The 12860-nt window shown below is 44.1% G+C and overlaps 1 protein-coding gene across 1 annotated transcript in view; it reads right to left on the bottom strand.

Moving 5' to 3' along the window:
• LOC105668533 (discoidin domain-containing receptor 2-like) overlaps positions 1–12860 on the bottom strand; it is a 135866-nt gene that overhangs the window by 67428 nt on the left and 55578 nt on the right. Inside the window, exon 2 of the mRNA XM_012360965.2 lies at positions 2922–3103. Within this exon, the coding sequence (XP_012216388.1) occupies positions 2922–3024 (103 nt within the window). The 5' untranslated portion in view covers positions 3025–3103. The remainder of the gene's footprint in view (positions 1–2921; positions 3104–12860) is intronic.

Below are 12860 nucleotides of genomic sequence, written 5' to 3'. Positions count from 1 at the left end.
TTTTCAAGGCGCCATCCACCGCCCACGCGTTATCGGTCCTTTATCTCGGAAACGCGCGGCCCAAAGACGCGATTATCCAGCCGCGAGAGCGTATCGGCTGTTCAGTTCGACAGTCTGGATGCTCCATTCCGTGTTGTGTCAAAGCCGGCGAATTCACAGACGCGTATGCTGATACACAACCGAGTCCTTGTAATTCGACAAAGGAGCGTATATCGAAGCGTAACTAATTCGGGCACGACGACCCGATCGCCCGTTTTCGCCCCGGGGAGCCGCGTCGTGAACGCCCGCGCTTTGCCCGGAGCGCGGCGCGGAGTCTCGTGTGCATGATGCAGCGCGGCATCGATTACGGTTTATATATACGCGGCGTATCGAAGTAATGATACTATTACGCGGCACGGAAACTGCTAAAATTTGAAGTAGCCTGGGCGGGTCCGACGACGCGATGGTACACGTAGCCGGCAACGATAATGCCTAATGCCCGGATATCGAGTGCAGGTGTAGCGCGAGTCTCTAGGCGAGGGGGTGGAACCGGGCGGGGAGGGATGCAGCTTTGTACTATGGGAGCATATAACGGAAGGAATCCGCGCTAAGCCAACGCGGAACGGAATGGGCATGTAGGTGGCCATTAATACCGGCGAAAGTTTGCAGTGTTCTTCCGACGATACTAACCCTCTCCCCCCCCCCCCCCGTCCTCCTCTTCCTCGCCCCTTTTCGTTCTCGCGTAATTCCGCGCCCGGTCGGCGCCGACCGGAGTGAAATGTGTATTTTGGTCTTACGTTTTAATCCAACGTACTTTATTGCCGAATGGAATCTCTGCGAAGCGCGTAGATTTGTCGCGGGAAGGGGTTCGTCGTCGCGGCTTAAGAATGTAATGCTCGCAATTTGCGCAACACGCAACTTGGTACGACTGTTTTGTCACCTCGGTCGGTTACGATACGAGTTTACGGCCGGAATCGTTTACCGGGCTTTGTTAGTTGCAAGTCCGCGGCGAGATGCTCGGAAACGATAGCGGGGAGAATCGGAAGAACATCTATCCGGGAGGGATACGAAGCGCCGCTTAATGCGCGCCACGATATCGAGCGCCGACGATTTCCGAGCGGCGCGATAGCATCGATCGTAATCGGCGGATGGAAAGTTGCGCGCCTACGAATGCGGTGCACGTCGCGGCATTGGCCGGCCGACCGGATTAATAATCGCCGCTATTATTAACGGAGCTCACCTCGTTATATCGCGATTCCGGTGCTCCGATATGTGTATATGTCCAACTTCGTCGGACTGCGCGAGTCGGCGAGCCGATTAGAATCAAGCGGCAGCGAAGTCGAGTCGGCGAAGGGAGGAAATGCCGATCGGCGCGCGGGACCAGTCGTTATTATTAATGAAGGCTCCCTTTCGATATATCGCGATGCCCGCCGCTAATATATGTCTTCGGATTCCGCGGAGCGCGCGGGGGGGATCGCGGGAAAGTCGTGTCCCCGCGATGAGCGGGAATGCGAAAGCGAATTCGAGATCGTCGCGGCGGGCCCGGACGAGCTATTATTATTAATGAAGGTCGGCCCGATACATACGCTGATTTTGTCGCTAATATATGTTCCTCGAATTCGGCGGGGTCAGTGCCGTTGCGCGATTCGAATCAATGGTAGGAAAGTCGTGCCAACAAAGGGAGGAAATACCGATCGGGATCGTTGGCGGGCCAACATGGCGAGCGAGTGGCTATTATTATTAATGAAGGTCCAGTCGATATATATCGCGCGCGCGCGCCCCCGCTGGAATTTTCACAAGCGCCCGCCCTCGATAAAGTTCGATCGTTTTGCGGCAGAATTCGTTTCCTTTGTCGGCGTGTCCGGTCTAACGAGCGACCGTGAGATATCGTAAATCGATTGTGAATAAGAGCTCCTGAACGCGACACCCTCTCCGCATCTCTCGACACCGATCTCCCTTCGTTAATCCTCGGTACGTCTGACTGCCGGCCAGACGTCTCGTGCGGATTTATCCTTAAAGGATGTCCGGTAAAAGTCGCTAGCAGGACATCACTCGAGGAAAAACACCATCGATTACTTCCCGGCTATTGGCGCTGAGATAAATTACGGGGAAAGGGAGGAAATCGCTGAGAGTGTTGTTCGAAAGGGCTCGTGAGGGGCTGCAATTATTAAGCGTTCTGTTATCGCGGCTACGATGCAATTTTTCTTCCACGTCCGGAAATCTATTTCTATTAAGCTGCTTCTCGCGAACGGAGCTTCGGAACAGGGCGATTACTTATTATTAATACGATAAGATGGGGTACTCCGCACTATACTCTTGTAAGTGGAATTTTCTTTATGCGGTAATCTCGTTGATTTATAAAGCAAAAATACTTTTTCATTAAAGCGTGTATATTCAAATCGATTATGGCGTTAATTAAAAGTTTTAGCGCATTATAGTTCAAATTTCTGAAGGCAAAGAAGAAAACGATGAAAAAGATGAAAAATTATTAGTTGAACAATTGAAATAAAATAACAATATACTAAATGAAAAATTTGTCAAATTTCTGTTACTAAAACTTTCGCGAAATGTGTTGTTTCAAAACGTATGTTATCGATATGCCATTTCTTGTCGTTGAAGAAATTCAGGTTTCGCCCACTCGAAGATCCGCAAGGAGACGTCGTTAAATGCAGACGCGCGCGGCTCGAATGATAAGACGCAACGTCTTCAGATACATAAGATACCTAATGACCCACGGTCAAAGCCGATGCCGGATCGAAAGTTCGTCGACTGCGGTGGCGTAAGTTCTGCGGTCGGGCAACCTCCCGGCGTCGTTAATAACTTATAAACGAAACAACATGCGCGCGCGGACGCGCAAGCCAAGGAGCTATAGCTACGAAGTTTCATGACGGGACGTTGCCGGGACTATAAGGCCTGCGGATTAGAGCTTAGAAGCTACTTACAGAGGTCCACGCCGTGGTAAGCGGGGGCGAGCGCGAGCAAAACGACGAAAAGGTGGACGGCAGGTGGCGCCCTTCTGGCGAGGAAATCCAAGCTTTTCACCATAGCTCCCCTTTCCTGCGAGGGCTTTACCCTCGCCCTTTCCTCACCGAGACTCCCGCCGTGCCATTTCTGCCTCGTCAACCTGAAACAAAAAAGCGCGCTATCGTTATGTCATGCCTGACGATTGTCGAGTTGCGAAGGCGGCCGACAAAGCGGGTCGTTTCGCGTTGACTGCTCCCGGAGAATGAGTGCGCCTTGGCGGAGAAATGATGCGCAGTTATCGCGGGAGAATGTCACGCTGAATGCTAAAGACATCGGAACCGGTGTTCCGTGTACTTGAAAATTGTAATTTGCGACGAATCATCGCGTAGGAGTGGACTACCGTCGGTGCCAAGATATTTTGAATGTTACATTGCAAAATTATTTCGCAATATATAAAAGTTGCACGAAAGATGATTTCGGATGTCGAATTTGATGTATCTTCAACTAAACAAATCCTCCACTTTTAAGAGCCCTATCGAATCAAAATTCTGTGCACCAACAGCGAGCGTATCATATTATTTCTCCGATAATAGCATCGATTTGCGCATACTTGTACGGTTTTCCGTCGATTATGCATTGCACGTTGCACCATTTCCTTCCTGGCTTCCTGCGACGCGCTGTTATGTGCTTTCTAGGAACGAATGACACGAGAATGCGCGTCAGCTTTACATAAAGATGCCAGGGAAGACGCCGGGGCTTTTTAACTCGCGTCGATACACAACCGCAGCGATCACGAACGTATTTTCATGATCAAGATCGAACGTGGAAAGCGAACGAGGAGCGGCGGAGAGTCGCATGGTAACAACTCGTTATTGGCTTATGAGCCTATCAGCCGATAATGCGTTTTTCCCACTTTGTGCAAACTCCGGTACACGTCAGGCGTGCATACGAGAGCGTAACCCGCATCTCTCTCTCTCTCTCTCTCTCTCTCTCTTTCTCTCTCTCGCGCGCGCGATGCCGTTGAGAAAGGTATCTCGACTTTGATGGAGTATCCGCTGGTAATTGCGCCGACGGTGAATAAGTAATGGCGAGAACGGTAGTAAGAAGTCGCTCGGTCGTAGGCCTCGCGTGCTCCACATTAAACATACATGCCGCAGCTTATAGTCGCGACGGTGTAAAATCTGTTCTATGGGGCGCGTCGCTTCTCTCTCTCTCTCTCTCTCTCTCTCTCTCTCTTTCTCCCTGGCCGTAGGAAGAACCGGTAATAGCATTGCGCGCACACGCCTCACCGCTTGCAAAATCCTTCACAGCTGCTTGATCGTAGAATTACTTATTGTAGGTCTTATTTGACTCTTAGGCGACTCGCGGCATGATGTATTACGCTCGCTGATTTCCGAGGATGTATCAATGACGATCGTATCGGCGAATTTATTTTCCATAATCGCGCGATCGAATATTTATGAGATGAGCGAGTCGCGCGTACGAGTATTTTTCTGCATGGAAATTAGCCTTTTCACTACGAAAGAGTAAAATTAAATTATGTCAGAGCAATTTCGTGCTTTCCTCGTAAGTGAATAATTTTTCTATTTTTTTTATGTATGCAGATGTATACACACACACAAAGATAATACACAAAGATAAAACTTATTAGAATTAAAATACAGTAGAAAATTTCCTCTAGCATAATTAATAAACAGAATTGTGAATAACAGAAAGAAGTAAAATAAATTCTTTAACGAACGCGCGCGCGCGCGTAACCATCGTTGTATATTTAATTAAATGTAACGACATATATATATATATGCGTAACACGGTTTGTTGTTTATCAAAACATGGTTGTGTGTGCCTTGACGAACTATTCCGTCTCTCGCGTAAACATTTAATCTCCCTGAGCACTAAGTGTTAAATTAGAAATTATCGGAAAACAGTATCGTTTATACGTCGAGCCGCCATAAAAGCTTTATCTCCTCATTGTATTCATGAGAGACTTAACGCCCGCGATACGCTTCGTTGAAATCAATTCCCCCGGACGCGGTAAGCACTCCGGCGGCCACAAAATTATTCATCGATTGTTTTCTTTTCATCTCCGCGGACTACGGAGGGGACAGATTATCGTTTCAGGCAGGTGCCATTTTCTCGTCGTGGCCGTCCTTTTGGATAGCCAGCCAGCGTCGTCTGCCGCGGAAACGGGGATTTCGCAATTATTATGCCGTCGACGCGACGGGGCAGATTCCGCTTACGATCGGTATCGTTTACAATACACAGACACACACACACATATATATATATATATATATATATATATATATATATGCACGTATTTATATATTTACGTACTCACACCAGCAGCTTGCACGCGGACGGCATGCGCCCGCACGCGTGCGCACGTATAGGAGCTCGTTTAAGCCGCGATGTAAGCCGCGGAGGCTTCCCGTGATATCCTAGTTCAACGTCGAATCTCTTCGTTTGCATAGGAATGAGTTTATGCAGATTAATACACGCGAGACGTCCGTGTAGGGAACGCCACGTGGGATGTAACGCAGCACCTACACAAAGCTGCGAGTGTACATGCATATTTTATTGGCGGCATCGCGCTTGCGGATTTCCGATCGCGCAAACGCGCCACACGCGTCGCGGGAGCATTCGCGATTTGCCATGTGCAAGTCTCTGTGCCTAGCCCTGTGTCTCGATTCCATTTAATTTATGTAACTTACAATTAGCCTCGTTTGATTTAATTTTTTTGAGTAATCCTGAAGATGTAACAAAGTCGTCTCACGTCACTCTTATATTTTATTTTCGAAATGTAGTTTTGAGATTAAAAATTTTTCCGAAATATTTGGCTGTTTCGAAATTAGTGTGATATTTGCAAGCTGTTTGCAAATTAGATTTTTATTTGGGGATAATATATGTCGCAAGGGTACTTTTCGTCGACACGTTGTTTATAATCTCTGCAAAACAGTGCGACTTGTACGATTTGTAAAGAAGTCAGCATGTATTATTAAATAACAGACAAAGTTTCGCGAGATACGTTTGTCCTTTTTCCTGTTGTGAGCCCGCGAAAGAAATCGCTCCCGACAAATCGTCGAGTTGACCTTAATTGCGCGGAAGCCAAGGAGAAACGACCTCGGCGACATGGAGGCGAAGTTCCCCGTACAAAACGAAGCCAATGAATTTAGTAATCCGCTCTGTCGGCGAAGTCGTTGTCCAGGATGGGGCTGGGATAGCGAAGAAAGAGGTACGAGGAGAGCAGGATATCTTGTTGGAAAAACGATCCTTATCAGTCGTAAAAACACACATGCGCCGACTCTCGTGGAGAAATACGAGCTAACCGCGAACGTAACCACGCCCGACGAATGGAACATTAATGTCAGTTAATTATCTGTAAAGCATTCGAGAAAGGGAAGACCCGTTTTCCAAGCGGAGTCGTTTTTGTAAGGCGTGGGCGAGATGGACACGCTCGTGAAATCACAGTACCGACGTGTATCTTCCATCGTTGAGAAAAAAATGCCGCCTGTTTACGGATTCCGAGAGACTGTAGCTGGCGGGAGACCTGTCGTCAGGCCAGATGACTCGGAAGATTATAACAAGGCGGTGATTCTTTGCGAGCCTTAAAGATACTGAATTTTTTCGTAATTATTTTTTAATATATTAAGAAAGAAAAGTTACATGCTATATTAATTATATATCTTAATATATTAATTTATTTATATTTCGCACAGTTGTATTTGCTTCAACTTTGCCGTAATTACGAAAGCCTTATATATTGATTTTAATATTTCTATGTGCGATTTAATTATAATTGATTTAGCTGTGTGCGAGGTGCTGCGTGAACGTTCGCGATTTTCGTCCTGAGATATCAATTCGCTGTGTGAAAACTGTAAATCCAGGAAGATAGCGTATTATGCGGAGAGCAAAACGCAGCAGAGGATGCGAGTGAATTTACGGATTGATCTCAGCCATGATCCCTGTGTCGTGTTCGAAGGCACGCCTCGATGACTCAGATCCATTCTAGTTAGGATTTCGCGTATCCTTAGCTCTATGAGTAGATCTAGCAAGAGTCTACGCGCAAACACGATTGATTGCTGCGGTTTGCATTTCTCTCACAAATATTGCATTATAAAATAAAATTTTATTTCGCTAATTACGCGCAGTTTCTACGGAAATTATATCGCGCCCATGTCGCTTGCGATATTGAACGATATTTTATGCACAATCATTCTTTTGAGACGATATATATCTTTTTTATTTGATTAAACGTACGAGATGCTTGCGGGGAGCTATAAATTTCTCGTGCGGGATATTTAATTTTCCTTCATTCTTCCGCCTTGCTGAATTCAGTTACTCAGTGAGGAATTGAAGTGCAAGAAAGCTTTCTGAGTGTTCATCGTTTCCCATCGACAGACGTCGCGGATAAGATAACGTAGAATTATAGAGGGCTTTATTCGAGGATCGTCTATCACACGGCGTTTAGATTTATGGCGCTGTATGTAGTGGCCGGTCGACTTTCCATTTATCAGAACGCCGGTACCTGTAGCATTTTGGGCGCGGATGGCTGCGCGAAACAGCCGCAAACTTCGATCCTACGAACAAATGGACGGAGTCTCGCGAAAGAAACGGGCGGACGGAAAAATCACAATGGGAGGCAGCGTCGGATGCCCCGGCATTCCCTTCCTATTGTCCGTCGACTCGTGAAAAATGCACGCTGATTTTCCGTAACAATGCTGACGAAAGGAGGATTTTACTGATCGCAGCCGGACTAAAGAGAGACCGTGAGGTATTCTGGCTGCGTCCGAGATGATATCCCGACTGTTACTACAATGTATAATATATGACGTGTAATATCGCGAGAATGTTGTGTTTGCTACAAAATGATAGGTATTATTAACATTTTCTTTGATATATATTCTAATTCTACCCGTTATTTTTTTTATATCTCTCTCACAATTGTTTTGCGCATTTCTTCTTGCACGGTGAGATGAGATAAAATCAGAAACACAAGTGCCTGCCAATAACTTTGAAATGTCTGTGAGATTCTCAGTTATCGAAACAGGATATTAAGATTAAGAGTGAATAAAGATACAATGGTCAAGCGCCACGGCTGGGAAACGGATATTCATGGCTTTGATTTGTGTGACGTCGTTGTTCTAACGCGGGGCCACTCGATGTCCCTCGAGTACTCCTAGAAAAGAGCTAGAAGATGTTCGCTGTCAAGGAGAAGACCCTTCATGGTTTTCACCAGGCGACTCCGCCGTTTCAGGACGTTCCTCCTTGCCTTTACCGACGACTCTCAAGGGGGATTTTTGTTTATAAAAATACTACAGTAAGGTCGTCCAATAAATCTCTTGGCTGTCTGCAGTACGCCCATTGTACATCGTGTTTCGCGCATGCAGACAGGTGCGTCAAAAGTGCCTACAAAATTCTATGTGGTACTTTTTTAGTTTACATTTTGATGCAATACACAGCAGAACAAAACAAAATTTATATAAAATGGAATTTAGATTTAGGTTATGATTTTAAATATGTAATAATGTTCCAAAATTTTTCAACGTAATTACGTGTGAATTTTGTGACACATCTTTGCGTGTTATTTCGCAATTATTTTCTCAGAAGCAACGAATTGTACGAGAAGACGTTCATTGAATTTTTAAATACGGCCTTGGCGTGTTTGCGATTATGATTCAAATTCCCCGAAAGGTTCATCACGCGTGAATCAGTCTCATGTCACTCAGAATTGTGTCCGATTGCGTAGCGGAGAACAATACCATAGGATGATCCAGCACCTTTATAGTTCGAGTCGGATCATAATCAGCACTTAAGCTGAGTACTTTCGTGACGGAATGAAGGAGGTCCGTCCCTCATTGTGCTCGTAAACGATTTTATTTGACCCTCGGATTACCAGGTTGAAAAGGAAAGGAGCGCGCAAACACTAGAGAGGACTGTTTAGACGTGCGAGGGCTCCCATTAAAGTCCATTATTGTAGGAAGGAGGAAAGGATTGGTCGTTAGAGAAGCGTCTTGGAAGTTACCGGATGATGTAGCCCGGCTTGTAAAAAGTACACACGGAGAGTCAATATTTTTTCGGGGCGGACAACGCGTTTGTCTCTGTCGCCAGACATCACACGTGATGATGTTATACTTTTTTTTTTATTATGCAGCGCTTATTTAGGTATCATCGCGTCAAAGAAGCATTGTGTGTTCTTTCATAAATTCCTTCCTGGGCGGCATGCGCATTAGGCTTGTCAGTGGCATAATCGGGCTCGTAATTAAACGTTCCGAGTGCGCGCGATACATTTTTTCTTCCGCTACCGAGCGGCCGACAGCTTAATGATCTTCGAGCGATCAATCGTCAGTATAAAATGCATTTGCATAACCGTACGAGTCGGCTGCGCCGTACAGTGACATTGGTATTCGTTCGCCTCTAATCTTCGCGCTTAAGCGAGTCGTTAGTCTTTCTCGAGGCATATGCACGTCGCCCGAATAATGCGTGCTGAGTCATTCAACCGACGTAGTGAAAAGGCGTGCGAAGCAAGGAACAATCGCAGTTGGGACATTTCCAAATGTAATTACTCGCGTGCGGCCGCTGAATTACGGGTTGACTCGTATTCCTAGCACGATCTTTACCACCGTTCGTCGCGTTTAATTAAGCTGCACCGATAATTCCTCCCAAATATTTAGAACGCGAATGTACATTAATACACGTGCGCGGCCAACACTTCAATTATTAGTCCTGTTACAAGCACCAACCGCGAAACGCAATATCGCGTAGCTGCGTTACACTATGTTAACAGACGCCAACTGCGTGCCCGCTTTCATGCACTATTAGTAAACAAATTGACGTTTATTCAAATTAATATAATTCGCTTCAATTCTATACCGCGCGTTAGAACCACGCACAATATCGTTTTCATGTTTTGAGCCTCCACGTCTCTAATTTTAGCAACATTAACGAGGGATGTTTACATATAAATTTATATAATTAAATTATAATTTACTAATTTACTAATTTCTTTAAGAAAAATTAAAAATTTAGCACTAACATCCTGCAACGGCTCTTATCGCCATTTCATTATTTATCGTTTGTTAAACATATGGAGCCTTCCATTATATGTGGTTTAAAGTTTTAAATTATAATATTGTTAAGTCGATTTTCCAGATAATATCAAACTGTATAGAGATATTTATCGGAAGCGCATTTACAGCACTTTCGGTACAATATTAAAGTATAAAATTCGATATGTAATGTATTCATAAATTTCGCGCGGCCACTTTTCCTTACTTTCTCCACTTCCGCTGCGGCAATATATAATGCAAACAATATTTTATGTTACTAGAATTAATAGCTGGCATTTTTCACTGTTGCGCGTTAAGACGCCTAAAGGCCGATAATTCTGACAACGTCAATCAGTTCTTACATTCCTCAACGTACGGACCGTGTACACAATTGCTTCGCGCCTAATAGTGTTTAATTAGGCGCGAAGTGAACACTTCTGTGATCGTCGTAAGATTTATTTACCGATCGGGTGCTTTATAGAGCGATGCTTGATTCGCTCTCTTGTGACTGTAAATGTACTATATTCTTTGATGTAATTTATCATTTCGAGAAAAAAATCTTGTCCATTTTCACGTTTTCGTATTCGTTTTTGATTGCTATCAAAACGATAACATTTTGCCGATATATACGATGAAAACTATTATTCTGCAAAAATAAAATTTTTTGTTAACAAAGAGTTCAACTTCAATTACTTCACAAAAATCGCTGTTAAAAATATTCCCGCTAGCGGTTTTGAGACATCCAGTATACGGGGGATGGAAAGAATATTCGGGTACGCGCACCTATCGATTTCGTTATTATTTACAAAAACGGACGTAATGCAAATAAATGGATTTTCGATGAACGGGGTGAGCCGAAAAGTGCATACACCGCGAATCGATGCGCCGCGGGGGACACAAAAGCGAGTGGAAAACCGAACCGATGCATATATATGCATGCGCCGCTTATGCATCTATGTATATACAGAGTGTCCCCAAACTGTCGCTACATTTTCATTTCCAAGTTCCTTAAGTAAGTTAGAATCGAATTATGTTTAATAAACATGAGAAACTTTAATTAAGCGAATCAAGATGTTTAGACATTCAGAACATAAATTTATTAAATGCAAAAGCTTCAAACACGTTGAATTTATTACCATTAATACTTGCTAAAAATTTGAAAAAATATAAATCAAATCTGCTTCAAAATTTCTGCAAAATTTTCATCATTAAATATCTTTGTAATTAAGCTGTGAACTAAACTTCTGTCGAATTAAAATGTATTTAAAATTGCTTGGAAAGTAAGATTTCATTATTTATTTATTCGCTAGTGTTGAAAACTATTTTTTTAGTTGTCTTTAATAGCTATTTTTGATTATGCAAAAACTCTTTTCAGTTTTTCTCTAATATTCTATTGTAACAGAAATCGCAATAGTTTCGGAACACACTGTGTATGAGTCCGTTTCCATGTACATATAACGCTACCATCTGCAATAAAATATAGTGACGCGCGTAAAACGCCGATGCATCCGGGCGTAGCAAAGAACAACAAGCAGTGACTCAAGCCGGGGCGATTTACATGCATAAACTGCAACCCTGGAATCCTCTTTCGTGCACTCTGCAGTCTGTCCCTCTTCTATTAGCCGCGTCATAATCATTTCCAGAGTGCCGTTACCTTCGCCAATATTTGTCGTTCAGGTGACGTATAGCTCATTAAAAAACGAACGCGCTCGTTTAATGAGTGACCCTTTAACAAAGCTTGTTTAAGCCATTAATCAAATAGCAAGAACGAACGCGTGCGTGCGAGTATTGGCGTTTATTTTATAGACGTTCTTAGCTTTCGTAGTATTTCACTGGAACAGCCTGTTATCTTCAAACGCCTTTTAGAAGAGCCAGTTGAGTGATGTCGGACAAGCCAGAAGCAATAAAATTAAAGCGGTCTCTGACTTCTAGTAAAGGAGTAGCACCGGGAATAAAAGAAGAATAAGGGAGTCGGAAAGAAGGAAGATAAAGTGCGCAAAGCAGAAGGCATTATAAGGGCCAAGATTGTGTCTTTGCAGTTTTCGTGTGTTCTTTCGCACAAAAGGCAGTTAGAGTATCTTTTTAAGACAGAGATAATAGCTTTTTTTTTAAATTTCCTTTTTTTGAGGTACCAAAATTACATAGAAATTTGTCATAATTTTTACATTTCTTCTTTATAATGTTTCTGCGCGCGTAACTTATGACGCGAGTCTTGGAAAATGAAAGTGATGCGGAAACGTGGGAGAAATTTTATCAGACGTAACGCGTGGAAGGAGGTTTAACGCGCACAACGTCTCGTTCGAGCAAAAGTAACAAAGTGAAAGACTGTGGCAGCGGCGAAGTCGAAAACGAGAACCGACGTTTCAAAGAGAGAAGAAGCAGCGGCGAGGGGGTTAAACTTAAGCCGAAGACGGAGACTCGCGGTTTTTAAACTCCGCTTTTCATGTCGCCGTCGCGTCTTAATATTTCCGCGCGCACAGAATGTCGCGCGTCCTCGACGTACCCTCGGCTGAAACACTTGTTTAAACGTTGCCGTGTACAAGCAAATACACGAACAAAGTAAGTACCGTTGAGTGGTTGGAGCGCAGCTCGATGTCTAAAGGACCTCTCGAACAGTTCATGGAATTAAGTTTATCTTTAGAAAAGCCGGCACGTTTGTCAAGTTATTATCAAGATTTGCGTTAGCAGAGCGCGACAAAACGCAGGAAGGAAACGACGGAACAATCTTAATTATTCCTCAGATCCGAATTATCCATTTACGTCGGATTAAAATCGCGCGATTATCTAGATATGTCGTGTATTATAGCACTCTGAACTTCTTCATGAATCTCGAAGGCCATTAATGCCATTAATGATCATTAATCACCA

The sequence above is a fragment of the Linepithema humile genome, chromosome 1, assembly GCF_040581485.1.
Source record: "Linepithema humile isolate Giens D197 chromosome 1, Lhum_UNIL_v1.0, whole genome shotgun sequence".
NCBI classification, from domain to species: Eukaryota; Metazoa; Arthropoda; class Insecta; order Hymenoptera; family Formicidae; genus Linepithema; species Linepithema humile.
This window is presented reverse-complemented; position numbering and strand designations above follow the sequence as displayed.